General features: G+C 35.6%; 1 protein-coding gene across 1 annotated transcript in view; it reads right to left on the bottom strand.

Annotated features, from left to right (window-relative positions):
* Positions 1 to 6,699: 6,699 nt before the first annotated feature.
* SYT14 (synaptotagmin 14) overlaps positions 6,700 to 25,419 on the bottom strand; it is a 65,524-nt gene continuing 46,804 nt past the window's right edge. The window contains exons 6-8 of the mRNA XM_042820979.1: positions 11,201 to 11,390; positions 8,274 to 8,330; positions 6,700 to 7,163 (exon numbers count right to left, since the gene is read on the bottom strand). Coding sequence (XP_042676913.1) covers positions 6,850 to 7,163; positions 8,274 to 8,330; positions 11,201 to 11,390 — 561 coding nt within the window. The 3' untranslated portion in view covers positions 6,700 to 6,849. The remainder of the gene's footprint in view (positions 7,164 to 8,273; positions 8,331 to 11,200; positions 11,391 to 25,419) is intronic.

Here is a 25,419-nt window from a genome sequence, read left to right as displayed (position 1 = left end):
TCAGTTATTAGCTTATAGTCACCAGAAAACACGTTCAAAATTACTGAAGATCAAGGGAACTATAATCTATAACTACATTTTTGGGGCAGAGCCAGCAGCCTTTACTCACGACAGATGTCCCACTAAGAAGGGAGAGGAGGCTCAGTTTTACCACCATTTTACTCATGTTAATAGTACCTTTCTCTGAGTCACCCCAGAGAAATAGATGGAGCTGCTTTTGGGGAAAGGTACTACACAATGTGAAAGAAGTGTGGTTAAACCAAAACCTGAGTGAAAGGCAGTAGGTTCAGGCCCTTAGTCATTATATTAGCACTTTAGATTGTGTAACAGTGATATAGCTTGCTCATAGAGCATTTAATTTCAGATTGTTAAATCGTCTTATAGAAAAATAGGTAAGAAAGCTCTGTAAGAAAGTATATATACTATTTAAGGAGAAATTTCTCCTTAGAAAAGCAAAGAAAGGGAAAAATTGAATAAAAGGTTTCACTAATTACACTTTGTCAGGAAAATCACATTAAAAACAGTTATCACCATAAACAAAACAGTACGGAGCACTAATGAACCTTGTGGTTTACTGGAAAGGACAGCAAATTAGCTGTGTAGTAAAAAAAGATCATCGCTCTATTTCCTTTTTTTTTTTTTTTTTTTTCTTTTTTTTTTTTTGTAAATATTCCCTAATACATTCAACTGCTTAGAAATTTTCTTAAAATGTCACAATAAGCCATTTGCAAAATTTCCTATCAAAACTTGTTCAAAGCTCTGCCCTTTGCTTGCATTACGGCCAATAAATTACCTTACATCTTAAAGCTATGATAATGCTTCTGGTTAATCCTGAAAATTCAAAATCATGCTTTGAAAATGAATTAAAAGTTATAAAGCAATCTATTTTAAACCCCAGGCATGCAGTGACTGCCCATCGAATTTGCAAAATGCAGCAAAGGAATTAACTTGATACAATGGGCAAGACTCCTCATATATAAGAGAAAAAGGATGACATCAATTACATCCCTGAATGTCCACGAGGTATTCCATGTAGCATGGCATTACTGCTTCTGCTCTCCTGAGCGTTATCCTCAGAGATGGGCAGCTTTTGGCAGGACTGTACCAGCTCTTCTAACAGATGCTTCCAAGAAGCGAATGACTGCCCACTCCCTGGGGATAGCTGTTTCTTGGTCTTCATTCCTAAAGCAGCAATACTATCCACTTCCCTAAATCCTGGCCTATTTCTCCCCACACAGATTTTATTCTATGTTATACAAGCAAAACCCTGCACAGCAAAGCCTGGTCCAGCAAGTGTCAGACCAACTATTAGTTCAGACACACCATGTCAAATATGCACTAAGCTTGCTAACATTAGAACAGTTGTGCCATATTCAGGTAGGCATAACACAAACAAATACATTAAGTGCTGAAGATTTCTGCATAGTCTGCAGAAAGGAAGAAACCCTGCTTGAACTTAAGGAGGGGCAGTGGTAAGTTCTTAAGGCTAAACTAATCCACATCACTGTAGGCCAGTTTGTACTCACCATGCCCATAAACACTTACCTACTCTCTTTTTTCTGTAAAATATGCTAGGTTAAAAGCCCTGGGGATCCCACAAAGAGCAGCACGTGCAGATTTGCATGTATATGCTCCTACAATGCACGTGACACTTTCTATAAGAAGGGCCCTCCAAGGACCACAAGGCTCCACAGGTGGAATTGGAGTCTACCACTGTGTGAAGCCATTTCTTATTTTAATGCTTTCACTCTCAGATGACGTCTCTTCATCAGGCATCATTTCACTGAAACAAATGCTCCAGTGACTTTCCCCTCAAAAATTACTACCAGAACAAAGTAGTCTGAAACACAGCTGTGATAAACTACAAGATCTGGCTACTCATTAAGTAGACCAACAAAATAGAAAATTATTGACAGCTTGTTCTAACAATAAACTTTGCTGAATATTCCAGCGCAAGCAATCAAGATGTTTGGTGATTGCTTTAATGTTTTTACTTGTAAGTTTTTAAGATATTCCACATCCATAGGAAAAGAAGAAACAAAAATAAGAGATATGTAAAGGGCTTAATAATGAATTTGTGGTGGTACCTTCATATTTGTTTTTCTTACATTATTCATCACTGGAATCTCATCTGCCTGTGCTGCAGGTGCCATGCTGTATCACTTCTCTAATCTACTGATCATGTCACATGTAACACTTTCAGGGTCAGGTCTTCTCTCCTGATGATCCCATAGGTTCCTCTCACTGATGTTAGTGGCAGGTATACACGCACATCTGTGAGAGAATTAAATGAATGTTGAATTGCTACTGAGTATTCAGCTTAAGGATGAAGTCAATCTGCCTTGCAACTGACAAGCTGTAATATTAAAGCCTGCTTTAGACAAGATAGCATTTTTTTTTGCATACAGAAAAGTGTGATGAATAAGGGCTCAGCACAACTCCTGGATAAGTGAAAAAGCATTGTGCCGTTAGTTTCAAGCTGGAACAGCTCAGGCCAAGAAGTTTCCCATCAAACATCATTCTCTTATTTTAGCACAGACTTTTTGTTAGAATTCATATATGTTAAGTGCAATCAGTATTCAATTCATACATTAGAAAGTCTCCATGAAAAAAAATTTTTGCCTTATCTTCTGCTTCATCATATTAGAACTGATGATTTACATTTCAGAAAACTTAGAGAGTTGGACAGGATTTTGCACTATTACGTTATGGTAAGAGTGCCCTTGACTTCTAAGCTCCACTGACTGCCACGGACAGCTTCTCAAGGTGCTTGAAGCAGGAGCAAATCATTGGGGAGTAAAGAGAATAAATCAGTAGCTCAAACAACTTTTATACAACAAAAACATTGCTTCAAAACTGCAAAAAAGCACTGTGTTTGCATCAGAACAGTTGCAAGAATTTACAGGTGAAAATATTTCCTACAGCAAATGACAAAAAAAAAAAAAAAAAACCAAACCCAAACAGTTTTCAGCTTCAGTATTCTCTACATTGATAAATAACCTTTCCCTCCAATAAAAGCAAATACATTAACCCTAAAGGCTCACGTTATTTTGTAATCTAATTATTAATTAGATTAGAGGATTGTAAATATAACTGGATTGAAAAATTACATCACGTTTCTCCAATAGCAGAACTTACACCTTGCCCGGCTCCTGCCTTTGCTGTCGGACTCAATGTGTAGTTACAGCGTGGCTGCCTGAAGCAGCACCACAGGTACCAACCTCTGAATCTCACCAGCGCTACCCGCTGAGTTGGGAGTGAAAGCACGGCTCTGCTTACTCCATGCGTCCGAATATGTGGGAGACAGCAATGTCCTACAGGGACTGCAAGTCCTCTCTCATCCTTCTGAACAGTGATTTCATGCTTCTGTACAGATTGCAATCTTGCCCGTACCGCAGATTGTGAAAGGAACTAACCCATCTCCTTCCATATTTATTATCTTCAGGAAGAATTTACCTTTGAGAAGATCTATGTGAAATGTTCTTAACATCAAAACAATTAGATTATATGCAAAAAGGATGGAATATTTTCAAGAATAGAGCCTGTAAAAACTTCACTATTCTACACTTAAACTGTTGCTGGCAGGAAACATTCCATTCAAGAGTTTTCATCTCTGTGTAGTATATTGACAAACAGAAAAGCAATTAGACAATTTGGTAAATTCTTCCAAGTACCAGTTGTACTTTTGAATAAAGATAAGCAAGAAAAAGCTATGAAGAACACAGACAAATCTGAGAAAAACACAAATGCCCGTTTCCAATTTGTTTTGAACACTTTGTTCTTTAGAAATTCTCTTCCACACTTGAGACTTATCTGAATGCACAAAAACACAGTATATGAATAAACCCCTATGCAGGGTCTTACATATCCAAGGCAGATTTCAAATGGGAAAATATTGATTCACTTAAAACAACCAGATGAACAAAATTATGAACAAAGCATAAGAATGGCATCTATGAAGAAAGAACAAGGTGACAGCACTGATACTGTAACTAATTTGTAAAAATGCCAGGGTGAATCCAATTATTGCTGTGACTGGTTTTACACAGAAAATCAATATTCTACCACCTGAAAATTATATATTCATTTCCATTCTTTACAGTTTCCAGCCTTCACTGAATAAACCCAAATTAGCCAAACTTTCCTCTGTGAAGCAAAAACTGGAACTAGATACCATGGGAAGAGTCACATAATGTGGAAGGAGATTCCTTTTCCCAAACGTGTCCAACAGAGATTACTATAAATCTCTGCTGTGTCTAAATTGAGGTTTCAGTGTCTTAGAAATCTGACTGCTGCATGTAAAACTGAAACAGTGCAACCTACAAACAGAAACTGAAGTCATGACATAGCTGGTTTAGTTTGGATTCTGTAAGAGGCCATATGCTGCACCTTGCAAACTGACTTCTTCATTTGTTCAGTGGCAACTTTAAATATATCCTCCATTAGAATTAACTTCTTCCGTTTCTGCTGTTAAATACTGTACATTATTTTACAAAGCAAAACCTGTTCAAAGAGACAATAATTAAGAGACACATTTCAGCTTCAAGAAAAAAAGCATCAGAATATCCACAAACAGAATGAGTGAAAATGGTTCCATGTCCACTGAAAAATTGCTTTTGAACAGCTTTTAAGTCAGAATTTGTATTGTAGGAAAGAGAACAGGATTGGGAAAAATCTGAGCAATTTCCTTATGCACATAAAATTAACATTTTTTTTTTTTTAATTAAAGGCTACACTCAACACTGCACTTCACAAATTGAGGAACAACAAGGACTAGAAGAAACAAACTGTATTGTAGCACTGCAAGATCTTTCCACGTTAAAGAGTTTTTGGATTGTTTCTACGTAGTAAATAAATCTTCCATAAATGAAGCAGCAGCGCAATATAAGATTAAAAAAACAACAACAAAAAAAGACCTGCTAATATTTAAATCTTAAATCTTTAAAACCAGAAAACCTGCCACTGCAAATAAACCCATCAGAAGGCACCAAATAAACTAAGTGGTATTACAATACCCTTAGAAAGGCCCTAGTGAAATTGTTAACTGGTGTGAGAGTTTGAGAACCACATGAAATATCTTATACTATAGTTGCTGTCTCCAATCTCACTATGCTCGACTGTATATCCTAAAGCCAGGATTGTTCAAAGGTATTATAAACAAATTCAACTTTAAAAAAAAAAGTCCTTATCAGAACGCTCTGGGCTACCACTAATTCTCTCAACAAAATCCTAAACTTCACTCTTCTACCTACCACATGTTAAAACAGTCCGTGAGGTTTCATACTAGTAAGACATCAACATCATTTATAAGAACAACAAATATGCTTACTTTCTGTGTGGTAATAAAAGCAAATGAAACATTGCTACAGGCAACTAGAATATTTGAATTGGGAAGCTTTTAAAAACAATAATTACTCAATAATCGACAATTTCACTAATCTGAATTAGTTTCAGCAATTAGACAATTAGTGTGATTCCCTCTAAAATATTTGGAACAAACTGGAGTCTTGGGCGCACAGTCATTTTCCTAATTTCAGTGGAAGCCAGAAGTGTTTATCTGATAGAGAAACTTCCTTGTGATACTGTGGCTTCTCAACTGTGTTGTTAGAAAGCTGTGCCTCCCAACCTGAACGTAAACAATGAAAATTTCTTTTTTGGGCATGAAAATTCATTCAATAGTTGGCAAATCACTAAAAAAGAAAAACAAAGACCCAAAAACTCATTAATGCTGTCTTCTCTAAGAAGAAAGGCAAACTCCTGGTCTGCTCTGCACTTCCACAAACAGCATTGAGTAGTCCCTAAAACAGCTCAGAAGAGTTTCAAATGGATCTGTTTTAACCAAAGTCATAATATTTTTCATTTGTTCTGCATTGTTCAGCTGCTGCTGCAATCTTCAGTCTTTCAAAGCTAGCTTCTAACTGCTGATATTTTAAAGAAACCCATATCGGTTTGTTCAACACAAAAATATTTTAGTAAAATCATGCTGTATGAGCTTCCTACATTGGAATACATGAACACAGGAGGTGCTTTCAACAGAAAGTTACATAGTTTTACAGTACAACCTGTCTAAGGAGATTTGGAAGGGACCAAACTACTGATCTGGTCCCTTTGGATTAGGCAGAAGTACAGGCAAAGGGGAAAAACCCAATTTATGCCATATATAGAGCTCGTTCCTGTCACATATTGAAGAAACATTTATGTCAAAGTTCACCTGACGCCCAAATGCTAGTATTTTTCAAACCAACTGCATATCAAAAATGAAAACTTAATTGTACTCAGCTCCTGGAAAGAAACTCAGTGTAAAACAACACTGCATTCATATATGCTGTATTACCAAATGTTCTTCGCCCCTGGTGTGGGTTCTTTTTTCCCTGTTTGGTATTGGTGTTTGTTTGTTTTTTGCTTTACAGATCATCAACTTTTTCTCATAGTGCAAATTATTGACCCTTAGTCTGATTGCAGGCAGGTCAGAAGCTACAGTATTTAGAGCATTACAAAAAGTACACAATAAGGAGCTTGCATCAATTTGGAAAAGTTCACATAAAATGTTACTGAATTGAAAAACACAAAACAAATCCAAACAAATACAGCATCAGGTGGATGGGGGAGGGACTGCTAACATACTTGCATACAGCAAGGCTCCTCTGACACCAAGGAAGTGTTTGATACTAAGTGAAGATTATACATTAAATCCCATTGTTCTGCAGGTTGTGCACTCTTTAAGATGGAATGTTGATCTCAATTTTCATTTTTCACTTCCGCGCCAAATCTGCAGACTGTGACGTGAAATGATCATCATCTCGAAAGGCAAAGATCCCTTAAAACCACGACTGCACTTTGAACTGTTCATTAAGATTCTAGTAAAGTATGCCATCTACATACTTGCTGTCCTTTAGATTCTTTCATTTCAGTCCAGTGGTTGAGTTCATCTTCTCCTGAGCTGTTGAGACCTAAGGATATCCAGCCGATCATCTCTTTCCGTTTCATGCTGCGCTTGTTATATACAGACAGTATGAGCGTTACATCCGAGAGCTGAAACAGCGCCACTTGGAAAACAAAGGTTTCTTTGTACACTGGATTTGGCTGTCCTCGTCGGATTGAAGTTTTGCATTTGGACATCTCTTGCCCCATGGAGTTCAGGAGTGTTAATTTAACATACGTATCTGCAAAATAAATCATAATTTGAAATATCAGATAGAACAAGTTTTTGATGATATTTGCAAGATTCAAGGATATGGTGTATACCAGGCTGACTGAACACAGCTCAGACTAGACACATGAAAAAGATGGCATGTAAGCAAAATATTACAAACACATTAACAAATTAACTGGCTTCAGTACTACATAAATGGCTTAAATTAAAGGTATACCTCATAATCCTTCTTCCCATCCAGTCCCCATTTGTTCCAAGCAAACTTAAGTTGCACTAACACTTAGCAAGCTCAAACTAGCCACAACACTGTAAAGCATACCACCGAATTTTCAGAGAATAAAATGAACAAAAATTGAATCAAGAAGAGAAATAAAAATTAAAAGAAAAACACGTGTTGCTATGCAGTGATGAAATCACAACAGCCAAAATTAAGTGCTTAAGAATATTCTCTGCATGGATGTGGTTCTCACTTTAGGCTTTTTGAGTTTATTCATTTCTAAGACCAAAACTTTGCAAAGTGCATCCAAAGATGGAATTTTGCACAATACAAGCTTTTAATTCTTCAATTCATGAAATAATACACTTTTGTTTTTTAACGTAATTCAGTACGCTAGCATAAATCATAGCTTGTTTAGTGATCTTAGGAAGTAGATACAGGAATCTATTGCAAGAAAATGTGGCTAGCAAACACTGAATGCCAGTATATGGGTATAAATGCTTCTTTTTAAAGATCTGTTTTCACATGACTGGAAGCACTAAGTCCTGCAGAAGGATATGTATTCATGAAGTTATAACTGACTTCAAGAAACTTACAGTTGTATTAAGTAATCTGATTTTTTTTTCTTTTTTATTCTTTGTAACTTTACTGTTACCGAATAATGTCAGAAGATTCAAGATTTTTTTAAAAAGGAACACATTGCACACTTTCACTTTGCAGGTACACTGAAATTCCACCATCCATAATCAGAGATAGACACAACTTGTGAATGAGAGAGCGCAAGAAATAATAAGTATACACATTTATAAACCAGTATGATAGGCAGCTGTGGATAGCTTTACTGCTGGCAAGTTTTCTTTGCATGAAAAAGACAACATCCAATTAGATTCTACAGGAACTCACCTCGAATTATATAAACCTGTCCACCTATCAAGTGTTTTAGACAACAGAACAGTCCATCTGACAACAGGGGGTGGAAAGCAGTAAAAGAAATAATGACCAGATGTCAATAGCTGGGTGAGAGAGGATCTAAGGTTAAAGTTTAAGAGGAAACACTATTCACAGGACTGGAAGAACACAAAATCTTAGCAGCATAGATCAGAAAAAGGATTGAACAAAAGGATTGTTGGGTAAAATTTCATGAAATGATACTTTTGTGCAGTTTTTGTGTAATCTTGAACAGAAATTACACTGTATAATGGATTGTCTTAGCAGTTATAGCTACTGGGTTCTAAAGCACACAGAACACAGAAAGAATCATGAAAATGATTAAGTTATAGAAGACTAGGTAAAGAACACTATCCATTTTATCAACCCTTATGCTTTTTCATGCAAACTCCAGCATATTAGAAAAACTGCACACAGTGGTTATAATTCTTACATGAAAAGCAATAAAGCAAAATATCACTGTACTAAAAAATAAGATTCTACTGCTCTTAGATGTTACAGTTATGGCTACATGACTGTAATACTTTACTTCTTGAGTGGTGATGGAGTTGGGCATAAGAATGACTGTAATCCACGCTTTAGAAAAAGCTGAGGGAGGCTTAAATCTGAATTTCGTATATGGTTCTCTCTATACAAAATGTACAGATCTCACTTGTTAAAACTCATGTCTATGGATTTCGTGTGCATATACACACGTGCATTTAAGGTGCAAAAATTCATACCTTGTTTCAAGATTTAAGAGATACTGGGATATACTGGGAAACAGTCTTTTCTCAGACAAAATATACACTGTCAACAAGAGAAACCAAGACACATTCTAACATGCTTGGACTGCTTACAGGATTTGGCCTATTTACTCGTACTTAATTGCTAAATGAAACACTAAATAAGAAACATGCCACAGAGGAATATAGACTACCAAGAACCAGAAATGTAGGACTCAATCCTACTTGCTGCAGAAGCATTTCACAAAAAAATAAATAAGTTAATGAACTCTAGAATATCAAAACGATTATTTGAGGGAAAGAATAATTGCTACCCCTCCTATTGCAGTTTCTCATGACCTAAACAAAAACTGACCCGTGCACATGATTTGCAGCACTCCTAAAGATTCCAGACCACTGATGATTCAAGAAAAAATGAGGTCAGAGTATTTCATCAACAACCTTATGCGTCTTTTGTGGAAATTATGAGAGGCTGGTGCATAGCCAATGACAAACATGCACCTGCTTCCAGGAATTTACAAGGAGTTTTCACTTTGTGGGGATGCACAAAACAATCCATGGGAGAAATTTGAATTCCACAATATTCTGCACTGTCTTGCCAGACCTAAAGGGTGTACTACCTTCCAGCTGTCTAGAAATAAAACTCCAAACCCACATTTGTGAAAACAAGACGACTTATGAATATGAAAACCTCCTCCTACCTTGCAGAGGGGATGACAAAAGATAACATGCAAGAGTAGTTATTTGGAAACTTTTGTCATCAAGAAATCTTTCCTCCAAAAAGGGTAAGACAGAACATGCAGGGCTGTGTGTCATGTTCTATGCAATCTGAAACCAAAAATTTTGATCCTAGTTGTGTGCATAATTGTTAGCACAAGCACACACTTTGCGAATTATCTTACCAGAGAATTAACCTGTCTGTCTTCAAAACAAGTACAGACTCTCCACTCCCAACTAATTTGCATATTCCAAATGGAAAAACGTGGCTCTCCCTAGAGAGATTCCATTGTCCTTGGCTCTTCTTGGGTTTTCCCATCTATTTCTCTCTTTGTCTGCAAATAGGTGATTCTGGGGAAACTACCTAGTTATAAAAAAGTATTTGAGAATCATCTCTGGCTTTCCTTCTCTGGCAATGTTAATGAAGGCTGGCTAAGTCAGCATGAAAAATATACAGAGAGCAAAACAGAATACAGCTGAGCCAAATGTAATTAATGATTGAAATAAAATGTGGGTCAAGAAAGAAAGACGACAGCATCAGTCTCAACTTGTTTGGCTTATTTCCTAAACTCCGAAGGCAAAGTGAGATGTGAAAACCACTTACAAAACGTTGGCAGCCTGCTGGATAATCTAATAGTGCCACACAAATCTGAAGATTAGGAAACAGAAAGACAGGCTAAAACCTGAGCCTCAAGACCAAACCAAGAGGAACAGGTAAGTAAGTCTGGCTACAACTAATGTAAATCAGACTCGACATCTACAAAGCAATTTTAAAAGTTTGTTACTGAGCTTTCTCAAGCTTTATCAAAGAATTAGAGTCAGTAAAAAATATTCTGCGTGTGACATCCCATCTGGCTCAATTTAGACTATAGAAAGCTCACAGATATTTCAGACAAACATATTTTTGAACAAATGCTGATTATAAATCTTCCTTCTGCACAGTATATATGCCAAAGGTCTCAATTTGCTTCTACATTGTTTTTGCTGACATTCCTAAATCAAATACATTTCTACCACATATATGTAGGCACATAAGCAATCAAAGGCTGCAGTATCAAACCCTCTAGGAAGAGCAATAACTGTTCATAGTGTTTATATTAATATCAACTGGCATGTACTTTCTCTTTAAACACTAACTTTTTATTCTTGGCCTGTGATGTGAGGCATTAGTAATTTAGCAATTAATTAGTATGATAAAGGTAATTTATTAGTCAGTCATCATGAAAAATTAAAGCAGGCTTGTCAACGTACAATTAATATTTTGAATTTTAGAGTTTTGCTATTTCCCAACTGACTAGAAATATAAAACATGAAACAGATTAGTTGATGATTGCTCTATTTCATTTTGATTGGAGAAGACTAAATGATAGCATTGAAGTCCTCACTACTAAGAGCCCCACCAGTACAGAAGCATTAGGATGAAAAACGATTTTCACTCACTGGGTGGTCTGTTTGCTGCCAAGTTTTTGAAGTGGCTGCCTTTTATCACTTCTGCTGATAATCTTCCAGTTGTAGCATTGTAAAGGAGGCCAATGAGGATTTCTGGAGCTGAGCCATGCACCAGAGACTGACAAGAGGAGGTACTTTCACTGCAGGATACTTCTGACATGCTCATTTGAGAGTCACAACCCTACAAAACACACAAGAAGTTCTATGAATTCTACTGTTATTAGGAAGATAATTTTTAGAGTAACACATTAGAAACTAGAAGAGAAGCTCACTGACATAACAGAAGTTCCATTCAATCACCCAAGAAGAAACATATTTAATATACTATCAGTTCACACATGTTGGAGGTAACAAAAACTTGAAGTAGTCTGGAATTAAAATAATTCTTAATTTTGTGTTTCCATTGCTTCATCATTCAGGAGAAATAATTGTAGAAGATGAAAAGCAGTCTTCATGGTCCCTATTTATTTCAATTGATAAGACGTAATATCATTAGTTAGCTTCTTGGAGACCGTAAACGTTGCAGCCTTCCTTTACTTCAAAAGAATGGGAAACAGTAGTGGAATTTTGAAGTTAAAATGCAGGGAATTCTTGTTCACTCCTTGTAAATGTTATTCTCTAGACCGAGAATTTCTGACTTGTAAAATAACAGAATACATGCAAATAGAAAAATGCACTCTCTCTAGAATAAATTAGCTAGCTTACAAGGAATTTAATTGATCCAGAGTTACAGAATAGTAACAGAACCTTTGTCCTGAGTGGCAAAGGAAGAACGTTACCCCAACAGTCAGCAATGATGCGTTAATTTCTACCATGCAAGCTCCAAGAAAATTCATATCTCTCACACATACATTCTTCTTATTTTAAATCTTTGACTGGAGTTTCTAATATTCACTTTTATCATTTTAACCCCTCCTTTAAAAAAAAAAAAATAAATAAAAATCAACCAAACAGAACTTTCTGTAAGTTGCCATGCTATCACAACAGTTTTTTCTACTTTCATTTCCTGATTTCTTGCACAGGCACATCGTACCTCTGTTGTACCTCTGTTGACAGCTAAGAACAGAACTTTGAATTATTGGAACATCCATTTATGATTATCAGAGGGTGAAAAAAAAAAAAAGACATACAAATTAATCCACAGATTTTTCAAATATGGCTTGACTCATTTGGGAATCTGGCAGAACTCTTTCAAAGAGTCATGATGATTTTGTGAAGCTTATTATTCCTGATTCCAAATGTCTCTAGCATTTCCAGCAACAGCTGACATGAGCATAAGATCAGTCCTGTAATCTAAATAGCACCCATTCTCATCAAGATAAAAGTTAACTTTAAAAGCAAGTAACTTAATTCAACATAAAAATCCAAATTCATTCAGAAACTCTAATTATAAAAGGGTTGAAAATAAGTGATCTACCTAAAATATCCTTCACAGTGACATTTTAACTAGGTTTTCTCTACAGAACACATCCAAGAAATTTGATAGAAACTTCTAGTAGCAATCCAGCCCCTCGTCTCTAAACATCCAGTGGTGTTAGCAAGTACATTCTTACAACTAAAGAAGGACCTGGAGAAAATTGGCTGACTTCCATCCTCCAAACTGCAAACTCCGATTTAAAATCTTTGATTATTTTTCTCAGAGTTCTTTATTCAATTCTGAGAATAAATTTAAAATGGGTTATACATTCAAAATTGATTAAAAATAATTATGGATTTATTAATTATGCTTTATTCTCTTGTTCACAGCAGCCTCAAAACAGGAAACTTTTGATTCTGAACTTCAACAGGAGCAACGAAATGGAAAGTTGAAAAGAACGATCTCTTGATCCGACAGTCAGTATTTACTGCACACACAATTGAAAATCTCAGCTTGTCACTGCAGTTATTATTTACATCTAGTCTTCAAAAACTTTAACACGTTGTACCTATGGTGCTTAGTCATACTATTTTTGGGGCCATGAATTTAAACACAGTCAGACTGAGACTGTTCAAAGCTTTGTTGTCTAATCTGATTGCAATCGCGCTGTAAGCCCACAAAGAAGACATAACACGAGGCAAGCAGCTGTGCAAACACTCCCACCCAAACCCTCCAAGGGCTGTGATATCTGTACCAAGGAGATGATAGCACATTTCCCTGGACGTGACTTATCTGTACTGATAGCAATGCGCTACTGCTCCTCAGCCAAAAGGGATCAGTTTAACCAAGCTTATGCATAGTGAAACTGATTACAGTAGAACAGGTTACAATCAGAATAAAATTCTAGTAACAGATAATACTAAATGAGACACGATTGAATGGGAATAAGTCCTGAAGTACTTTGAATGGGAAGACAAGTAGCTTCTGTGCAATATAGCAGAGAAAAGAGGAAACAATTGAAAAATTAAGTGTGATATTCCAAAATTACATAAGGATGAGGCATATTATACTTTAAATATTATACTTCACAGCAGAATCCTGACTGGCTGAGAGTATTACAAGAATGCACTTGCCAAGGCCGGAGAAAAAGATGTCAATGGCTGAATAGAGAGATTATGGAAATTTAGCTGATGTTTTGGATCTGTAACTGGGGGGAAATGCAACTAAACAGCTGTACCTTAGAACTGCAGAGCAGAAATAATGTGTAGATATAGCCTTGATGAAAAACTAGAGAAAGGCTCTAACTTAAATGCTCTTCTACAGTATTTTCTAAAACAAAATATTTTGCCTTTTATTTTCAATCAGGAGGAAGGTTTCAAACATAAAGAATACTGTTCTATCACCAGGATGTAATTAATTTATTAATATCTTTCCTTCCACATGCTCAAAGACTTGAAAATTAAACACAACTGAAAAAAATCACTGCAGAAAAAAACTAAACAAATTGTTTCTTTTACCATTTCACAGACATGCACAAAAAACTCGAAACCTTTTATTTCACAATGAATTAAACATTTTTTCAGTTTTGAACTAGAAAATTCTAACGTAAAAGAAAATGAGAGAAGTAGAAAAATGAAATAGTGAGATGTGAAGTAGAGTGGAAAACGTTATTGCGTCAAAACAAGGTTAAACAACATATATCAAATGTCTATTTTCTGTGTCTGTAATAAGGGAGAAAGCAGAATTGGGGGGCAAATAGCTAAAAGATGTGAGGTAATGAGACGAAGAAGGTGAGATCATATTTTGTTAAGAGTTTCTTTGAAAGCAATGGAAAGACTCTCTATGGAAGTAAAACTGTGGAAAACTGTGGAAAGCCCTTCATTGTTTTAAGCAAGGTATTCTGTGATATCAATATCAGCCAATATCAGGTAACTAACCTGATTTTGTGGAAGTCCACAAGCTGCACTGGGACTTAAAAATATATAACAGTCTCCTCCAAATTCAGTTTGGTTTTAGGTTTGTTTTTCCTGTTTACATAGACAAAATACGAGAAGAGCACTAACACATCAAGAAAGGAAGTTGTATTTTCACCTATTCAAAATATAAGTTTCAAGATCAAGTGCCAAATTACAAAATGTTAATGCTGCAATTTCTAACAGGTACAACATGAATAGATACTTTGCTTTCATATTGTGACATTACAGTACTGCCAGGCTGCTTTAATGTGTATAAATCTGCACTTGATCCAGCTTTAACTTATGTTTATTTCACTTTGATAGTGTAGTTTCACTGTGAGAAATGTAATATTGAGACAAAGTGTCCACTTGTTTGAAATAATCTATCTATATAAATTGATTTTCGTAATTCTTCCCTCTCTTTCACTATAAACACTGCATGTAGTCTGATACGAGGGAAAAATAGACTAAGGTTTCATAATAGGAAAATGCCTTTTAAGGTCATTGAAATATCAAAATAGGCTACTAAGAAATGTAAAAAAAACTTCACTGCAGAACCTGAAGAACTTAGATGAAATGACAAGGTATGGATGATCTTGTCACAGTACAAAGGGCTGAAATGCATCTTGATGTTCTTTCCAAAACATCAGTGCTAAAATTCTAACCTATTTTCCTCAATGTAGCCATAGCAAATGGATTCTATTAGCAGTAAATATAAACAAACAAAAAACTTTAGGTAAAGTCTCTTCCAAATATTTGGTTCAAAGTTCAGTCTTACTACAGTGAAGAACAATTTTTCACCTTCAGTTTTGTAACATGTACACTGCAGGACAGTACTTACTGTCAAAGCTGAGCTGATTTTATTTGACCAACAATTACAAGAATCATTGCTTTTCACCGCATTGTAGGGGTAATACATACTATATTCTACAAAACCATAATTACTCCAAAATATTCTCCCTGATTTGCACATTTTATCCAAAATAAATAAATAAATAAATCACTTGTTAATAAATACCTGATAAAGCATTCCCATAAAATGGTATTTCTATTTCATACGTTCCTAGTGTACAAGAGTCAGTAATTAAAAATAACACTTTTTTCATTAGAGCCAACAGAACAAAACACACGCCATACATGATGCAAAATCTGAACCTCTAAGATGTATTTTCTAGTAATCTTTGCACTCTCTCACAACAAAGAGAAACCTATGCAACAATGATAAGATATGTAAAAAGAATTCATTTGTCTTCCTTCAACATAATTTTATTGAAAGAGAGTACTTGTTACTTACATATTCATATCCTACTGTTACTTTTGTATATTCTGAATTTCTACTTACAAATTCTTTTAAGCCAAATGAAGCTGATCACAAAGAACAACGGGATCGTGCTCTGAGGACAGTCAGAAATTCATTTCTCTCATTGGACAGGTTAAAATCATGCCTCTCTAGGCATGCAAAACAAGAACATTTGAGTCTCTTGCTTTCCAAACTATACACAGGAAAGATGAAACCTTGCTGACAATCCTTCAAGCAACAAAAAATCTGATTCACAGCATGTTACTTGTCAAATTTTAAATGTGAGTGTTATACCACTAATCTTCTAAATAACTTCTTTGCACATTACTTTCTTCTATTTCTATAGCAATACAACTCAGAGGTTAGAGAAATTTCAATCCTAACTAGGCAAAGCAGGAACTGAATTCATGCCTCCAACATTTTAGACAAAAGCATTCACACCTCGTAATCACCAGCCGAATGCTGACACTCTTGGTCAGCTTCAGTGCAAAAGCTCCCTGAGAAGGCAATGAGAGCCTGAGCACCGCACAGACTCCAGATCAGCAATCAGCATGGAGCCCGTCATCTGTATCTGCTATGAGAATCAGAGAGAACATCTCTGAAATCTGAAATCACAAAACCAAAACTGGAGGCTCCACATGCTTCATGACCGACTTAAGCACTAGGCACTTTATTAAAGCATGTTTCAAATCTAAAATACTTTTCAAAAAGTATTGGGATCTTTCCTGGGAAAAATGACTTAAAAAAAAAAAAAAAAAAAAAAAAAAAAAGGAGCATTTTAATTTTGGATTCTAGTATTCAAAACTCACTTGCATACTATAGAGGATGCTTTGATACCTCTTGGCAAAGTGGGCCTCAATTCCCCAATCCTTATATGACAGTGATTCTATTTCCCCTAGCTCATGGAAGAGTTGTGAGGATGGATATACATAAAAACTGGAAGTCCTTAAAAATACAAAAACTGTAACAAAACAGTTCCTTAAAATAAATGACCAATACTCTTTCTGGACAGTAATACCTATGTATCAAGTTTTTACTTTTAAAGGTAGAACTCAAGAATCACATAGTTGATATAACACTATTAAATATTCTTGAAATAAGATTATTAATAGTAATGCCAATGATAAGGTTTAGTAAAGACATTGCAAAATTATTATTAAAGGAAGAATTAAATAATTAAAGGAAATAGCAAGGGTTGATGCGGGGTTTTTTTTAGGTTTCTTCCTGTACTGTATTCCATCGTCATTTTGAAGCGCCAACAGTTTCTAAGAACACTTGACTTTGAGTGCCTGTCAACCTCTGCATAACCTAGTACAAACACTTTATTTATTTATTTTAAAGAAATCCAATGCTTTTTGAAATCATACAAAGTTACCTACCCTCACAACACATTAGGGAAAAAACTTCAGTTTGTATTATAGTGGTCAGTCCTATAGAGTCCAAATAAGAAAACACATAATTTATTAGTATTTTGCTTTAAACTAATAACAGGAATTTGGAAAGAAACAGTGTCATCCTTCTCACAGACTCAAGCTTAGGAATGATTTATGACAGGCATTTATCTGTTGGGTTGTTTTGCTGTGTTGTTTTTGGTTTTTTTTTTTGCTCAGCTGTTACCTTGAAACAGGTTCCAATTAGGTATGATGTGTATTTTTATTCATGTACTTAAACACTTTACAGTATTGATATCTAAGTCAACTGAATCACTAACATGACACTAAATACTCTGATAATATTTCCAATACATAGCTTTGTTTTAGTAAACAGTTCATACTGATTTCGGGTGAAATGGTGTGCTTAAAAATTACCAAGATGCCCTATTCACAAATTCCAATTGGAAAGACTTTAGCAGGAAATACACTCAACATTACGGTACTCTTCACATCAAATATGGATTTTAGAAAATCAAATATGGATTTAAAAAAATTATCAAGCTATTGTTCATGTCGTTAAAAATAGTATCTAAACTGATAAAATTCACTTATCAAAAGCTTTACATGCATGTATAATTTTATATAACAAGTTGTTTATCCCTAAGTGAAGCATTGGAAGATCAACTGGAAAAGACAGTCCTTCAAACACCACAGACAAGTGTGGTTTTACCCAGCAAGCAGCTGGATGCACAGCTCTTCAATCATTCAACCTCCAGTGAGATAGAACTGGAAAAAAAAAAAAAAAAAGTACAACTCATAGGTTGAGATAAAAACTATTTATGAAAACATTGGTGTTTTGACAACACTGCCTTTCTGCTAAAGCCAAAACACAGCATCATACTGGACATGCATTGTTCCGACAAAGCAAATCAGCTCTGACCCATCTGAAACCAGGACAGCAAGAAATGGAATCCTTACCTTCTTATATACAGCTTTAATTTACCTCAGAAACTACAAAGTTACAAAGCATAGATACACGATGATGAAAATGACAAAGTAAAATTCTTAGTAATGGCAAAACAGAATTCCACTTTCCTGAAAGACTTCAAACAATGTCACCATGGCATTTCTGTTGCTTTTTGTATTTCATGAGAATTTGCTAGCAGTGCTTTTCATCTGAAAGTTTTTTAAACTCCGCAGAACAAAATAGTAACTGTCTGCAGGTATTTTAAGTTTACTATGACTTGATTGTTTGCATTTTAAATTACAGCTTTGGTTTCCTTGCCATATTGTGAAAACGCACCTAGTTGCTCCACAGACTTAACGGGCCTGAAATTTGCACAGCACGCCTGAGCAGCAGAAAGAATTCAAAATAAACGTACAATGGGATTTACGGCATTTACAAAAACGTTCTGTTTTGCATTGCAAAAGTCTGTTTGCTGTTTATACAGCCATAAGAGAGGGAAAGAAATTCAATTCTGTTTTCTTAACTGAGACATGAGACATAAAGAAGTACTAAAAGCCGTTAGCTTGTGTTAGCAGCTTAGTTCAGAATACCTGACACAAAATGCAGTCATTATACCTGCACTCCTGATGAAGGTATGCTAACAACTCCCGCCCAGACCCACACCATCTCCTCTCTTTACTCCCTGTCAAACATGTGACAACAGAGATGTTATTGTCAGACAGCTCCTGAGACCACAGAGCTCTTAGATGGCCATACATACTCTGTGCAGACAGAGCTACATTTACAGCTCCAAAACCATTTTCAGAGCACCTAGGCTCATTACCCAGCTCTGCCACCTTGCTTAGAAAGCCTCCTAAGCATGTTCATCTTTTAAGGTATTCCATAGAATATGTTCACTGGGGAGAGAGTAGTGGCTAATAGTTTGATTTCTCCCTTCTTTTTCCTCTTGATTACACTCTTCCAAATTGAGAAAAAGATACAGTGATCAAACAGTAAGTATAAATTATGAATAGTCAATCTATGGACTAGTATTTGATTGCACATGCAATCTGTCATGCAACTGCTTTTCACAATGACCAAATCTATAACATAAAACACATGCTTAGGATGCATTTGTCAATTAAATTATTTGCTTTTAGTAGCTCACCCAGCTCTAATTATGACTGCTAGAGGCACCCTTTTGATTTATTCAGGTCATGTTTAATCTCAGGATATGAGGATCACTGGGCGCCTGCAGTTGGAAGGGATCTGCTCCAGTTCTTAGAGCTATCATAGCAGCTACAAAGAAAGGTGAGAACTGAAGACAAGCTAGGTTCTCCAGGGACCAGCTGACAGCAGACTGAGCACAAAAGAAAGACAAACTGTATCATGAAAGATGCAACTCAAGGCCAGGCACTGAGGGCTACACCTGACAAGAAGCTAATATAAGGACAAAAAAAGATTTCTGTTCATCGGGTGTCTTTTGCAAGGGATCTTTATCCGACACCAAATACAGGCAGCCCCAATATATTCCTCAAAGCAATTATCTGGAGATTAAGTCCAAAATGAAGAATGCTAACTCAGAACACTTATGTTACACTGCAACGCTCTGGAAAAGAATCATTTAGCAAATAAACCAAAAACTAACTTTAGAAGTTTCACAAGCATTTCACTTATGAATTTGCAGGGTAGGTAAAGATATGTTTGTGCAGACTCTGATCAGTGTTTCCCCTAATGGAAATTCAGTGGAAGAAAACAGCACACATGCTTTTGCTGAAAGGTGCTCAAGGCTGCAAACAGTAACGGCTTCTGTGTTTTCCCCTTTTCCCTTGAAAGACAGTATTAAAAGAACACATTTTTGTACATATGAATACAGACAAGCAAGAAAATACAAAGAATGAGAAAATAAAATAGTTGGGAAGCTCTGTATGATAAAAGGAAACAAAGTTCTCTTGGGCTTCAAAGTTAAAGAATTTACCTCCACTGAAATAACTAAGGAAGATTTAAGGAGCAGCTTGTAGTCTCCAACAGATGAAATTTCGTGTTAGTGATAACCTTGATAGTATTTTCTTATAACTCCTACAAAACTACGTCTAGGAAATTTTATAATATGCTTTTCAATTTTATTTTGCTTACTCTCTTAAACTATGATCAGGGTTGAAAAATCATGCTTATGGCACAGAGAATGAGAGTCTCAGAATTTCACAGACACCTGATCGAATTCACACTCTTTGTAGCTTTATGTATCAATTTATTCTAGGAGTATTCTCTCCTTACATAGATAAATAAAACATAGTGACCAAAACTAACCTATAGTTTCAAGTAATACATTTGTCACCAACAGATTGGCTATGTGAGGTAACTGAGTATTGTTCAAATGGTTTACTTTAATACAGAATGGTCATTCACAGCCTGGGACATTTTACAAACTGAGAAGTATTATCACAACATTAAAAATAGAAATACTCTGTCTGAAACATAGTTTTGATTATTTGCTGAAGCAAACATCAAAGACTGTGTGAATCCACCTAAGCAAATAAGTTTTCTCTAGCAACTCACAGATTAAAGGCAAAGGATAAAATTTTTAAACTGTTATTTTATACAGTGCACATATGTTAAGACACAGACATGAGGAACACTCTTTGTTCTGGAAATGTGACCCATTGAGAACTTGGACATATAGTTGAAATTCAAAGAATTCCCCAAATATCCTACATTCAGAGTCATGGAAATGTACCTTATTCTGTAGAGGACTCAAATGGCTTCATAGTCTCCATGTCTAGTCAAGAGCTTCTTGGATGAATAGACTAATGACATGCCACAAATTGTCATGAATGGTTAGATGTACTAACAAAACAATCAGGAAATGCAAACAGCACGGATTTGGAAAGCGAATTCATTTTTAAACATGACCAGTGAACTCCTGTAGTGGTAGGCCTGTATAAACTGACCAGATTCTATTTAATTTTTGTGTTTCTCACCAGATCCAGAAGACTCAAGCAGAAGGAGACTCAGGTGACAGGTGCAGTGCTGTGAGTACACCACACAATGGGCACAAACAGTTGAGGCAATAACTGCACTGACAAGATAACAGCTGCTGATTGGAGAGTCCTTACTTAGCACACTGCTTTGAAATGCTGCATAACCAACCCCACACTGGGGAGACTTCTTCATTTGCCAAATATTGTCAAGCTCTCCTCCAGCTGCATCGACATGAGCACCACTTTCCAATCATAACATCCTTCAAAAAAGTGCAGACTTATTGCGTAAAAGAAGAAGTTTTGATCTTCCATGTTTTACACCACTTATTCAAATGAACTCTGACAATTATTCCCCTCATAACAATGTGTTTGATGCTTAATTAAGTCTTCCTTCAATGGACATAATGTTTAAAAGCTAAATGGAAGCATTTATGCACCATGACATTGGAACCAATCCTTTTTTGTAGAATTCTAATTGAATAATAAAATCATTATCAAAGAATGGTTTGGGTTGGAAGGGACCTTAGAGATCCCAACCCCGTGCCATGGTCAGAGCTTCTCCCCCCAGCTCAGGCTACGCAAGGCCCCATCCAACCTGGTCTTGAATACTTCCAGGGATGGAGCACCCACAGCTTCTCTGGGCAGCTGTGCCACTGCTTCACTGCACTCTAAGTGAAAATTTTTCTCCTAATACCTAATCTAAATCTCTCTTCTTTTGGTTTCAAAATGAACCCCCTTGTCCTAATACTATCAGGCCATATAAGAAGCTAGTTTCCCTCTTGTTTATAAGCTTCCTTTAAATATTGAAAGGGAACATATACAAATATAAATAAAACACTATTAAAAAATCATCTCTTTCCTAGATGAGTCTTAATTATCTTTTCACTAAGTGATTTAAAGTATCAAAATGGTAGCTACAGTTTAGTAAAATACAACTATTGCACACAAACTTTAATATTTAGCCTTCAAATTAAAACCTGAATAGATCATACTATAAGCATATAGCAGCAAAGGACGAAAATACTGGATTTAAACAAAACCTGTCAGTTCAACTCTACGGTGGCCAAGAATTCCCAAGAAAAATATGGCCTTCTGAAAGTTCTTTTTCATCAGTTTATGAAATGATAAACATCCATTAGAAAGAATAGTAAAGATGTGCCACACAAAGAGCAACGTAGAAAAAAATTCCTTAAGCACAACACATAAGGAAGTGTACATGAGATGGTTAACACAAACAAGCAAATTAAACGATTAACCACCATTCTCAATGCTAAAAGTATTTCTATATGTTGCATGAAGAAACATTTATATTGTTCAAAAATGTAATTAAAATATTTCTCAGACAATCTGGTTATTTATAGAGAAGATACACAAAAATAATCCTTAATGCACAAATGATTGCTCATGCCATTCATTCCTCGACGTAAGGGTCACATTTAGGAGTTCAGTATATTAAAACTTTCTTTGGAAAGAAAGTTAAATTTAATTCTCCACATATTGTTATTGACAACGCAAGATAAAAGATTACTAGATTTGCTTAGCATTTTTATCTTCTAAACTGTACTTCCAAAAAAAATAAAAAAAATAAAACACACCATTGTTAGTTTTCATTCTACATCAGAAAAGAAACCTGTGAGATGATGACAAGGACTACATTGGTTTTTTGATCATTTCCAAATGGATTTTCCTCAGTAAAATGCAATTAAGATTTTTTTTTTATCACATCACAGTAGAGGCTGTGCTTCACTCTCAAGAAAATTTCCTTGAGTAAGAAGAACAAAGTGCAACTGAGAATAATTCCACAGGGACTTCTTGAAGAAAAACAAACCGTATTGCAATGGATTCAGAACTCCAATACAAACGAACAAAAATTTGACTACATTAAGTTAAATGTAGAATTTCTCTGAAAGCATCAGGTCTTCCTAAGCAAACTATACTCAGGCAAAGTAACGGTAACACTGATAAGTTACCTTTGATGGCCAATTTCTATTAAATCCAAAAGGATCATGGAGTTTCAGGTAACAGCAACATATACACTCTGTCTAGCTCATTTTGGTTCTGTTGCTTCTTGCCTGTATACTGAATGTGGAAGAAAGCCTGAGATATTTCAGTCAGTGTGTGATGAGAGCTGAAAATAGTGTGTGAAGAGGAATTCCCTGGTTACGTGGGAGAACTGTAGCAAACATACACTAAAGTGGTCTTGTGGAACATGATGGAAGAGTTAGAACTATAGAAGCAGAAAAGGAATAGAATAAATGCAATGGAAACAACGCAGAGGAAGAAAGGAGTTTTTCAAGAGGAACTATTAAATGGAAACATACCTTTTCATGGTACAAGAACAACTCAGTGAATGACTATGCAAAAGCTGCTAATACAAGATGTTATATGCAATGTTAGAAGTTGACGAACAGGCTGAAATCTTGGGTAAGAAGATTTGTAAATATATTTGTAAATTTGAAGTCTTGTGGAGCTTTGAAATCTATTTAAGGAGCATACAAATATATATTCACCATGCCATGTACTTGTCCGCATTTTAACAATAAGCAGAGAAAGCAGCACATCCAGCTCACATGAACATGCCACTATTTTTCAAATGCACTAAACTCGCTGCCTCACCTTACTCAGATTCTCCTGTGAATAGTGTTAGGGTAAAACTGAAAGAAGTACTAAACTTCACAGGATATGAACTCTTCTTGTACAATCATAAGGCAGACAATTAGCTAATAAAAATACATTAATATATTATGAGGCACAGACAGAGAAATAAAATACATTCCTGCAGAAGTAGTTAGCATGTAGTAGTAGTTAGCAAGTAGTTAGATGTTTCAATGGATTAGGAAATCTCAGTTTAATATAAAATCTGTATAATGAGAAGCAGTTGAAAAAAAAAACAGGGTAACTGACATTTGCCCATTTCTAATTTCATAAAAAGCTATCAAATACGAACATTTCTCAATACAAAACAACACTCTTCCACTGAGCAAAATAAATTTAAATTCAGAACTTACAATGTTCCTCATCACGGATTTAATAATTACAAACATTCCTGAACGTCTCCAAGGTGAAACAACACTTACCTTCTCCTATTAAGTAATTGCTGCCTGGCTTACAATTAGAAGGGCACAAAAATCATTGCTCCATTCTAGTAAAAGCACAGTTGAGAAAGAATGCAAACAGTGTATAGCTGCACCCAGAGGTAAACACCTGAGAACTAATTAAGTTGAATGACAATGCTGGATAAGAATAAATTATTTTAAGTTAGTCATAAAAAAATTCAGGTTGGAAATGAAACACCCAGATGTTTACCGATGAAAATTCACAAATCTGTGATCAAGCTGACCTGACTGCTGGTAATAACAACAGCTTGAACACAATGACTGAGGATGGTCCCCTGCTTCCAGTAAAACATTAAAAAACAAACAAACAAATTTTTACACTGTTGCAAAATAAAACAGTAGATCTGTTCTCTGAATGAGCATTACATAGCTTACAAATAATAACAGACAAATAATAAAGCAATAATAGGGAACACAGGAACTAATTTCTGCAGTTTTAAAAGCTGATTTGCATAGTTTAAAAAAAAAAAAAAAAAAAAGCTGTGATCCCTATTCAAGCTATCAAGACTATGAAGGTTTCTTTCAAGCAATGGCCTAAGAGAAATTTGCCTAAACACCACTACAGTAACCAATTGGAAGAATATTTCACTTCCTACCAATATTCCTTATTTGTGTTCATTCCCCCAGAATGGAAAGATTAGAGAAGATAGAGAAACCCTTACCATCACAGAAAATAAAAACCAGTCTCATTGTCTGTGATGCCTCCTGGAATTTGTTTACACTCCCAATGCCACAAAAGCTCAAGAAAGTGATAAAGAACAACCTATGCACAAATGGATATACCCACCAAAACCTGTCTCTGCACTTGAGGGATATATCAATTAAAAGCATTACCCTCTTTCTTTCTGAGTTTGGTAAGAAAAAAAAAAAATGGCCCTATTGGGAACACATACAAAACAAACGTAGCAAATAATTTCAGAGTATTCAGTGCATGTGTTTCATGGGGCATTAATTTCCCTAGCTACAGAACTGGCAAACTCAGCATTAGCAAAGTTCACACTAGTGAAGCGAAACACTTCATCCTTGAAACAGAATGATTCATACCTCTTAGCAAATCAGAGAAATGCTATTTTATTGCTAGTTGATACTCTATCAGATGCGAGTTTTGGTCTCAGTTGTTGATTTTAATTAGCTTACTTTTAGCCACTAAATAAAACAGCATTCTATTTTGAATGTCTTTTG

The sequence above is a fragment of the Centrocercus urophasianus genome, unplaced genomic scaffold (assembly GCF_019232065.1).
Source record: "Centrocercus urophasianus isolate 14NV4802_14NV808 unplaced genomic scaffold, USGS_Curo_1.0 seq_10, whole genome shotgun sequence".
Taxonomy (NCBI): domain Eukaryota; kingdom Metazoa; phylum Chordata; class Aves; order Galliformes; family Phasianidae; genus Centrocercus; species Centrocercus urophasianus.
The sequence above is the reverse complement of the archived record's forward strand: the minus strand, read 5'-3'. Positions and strand labels throughout refer to the sequence as shown.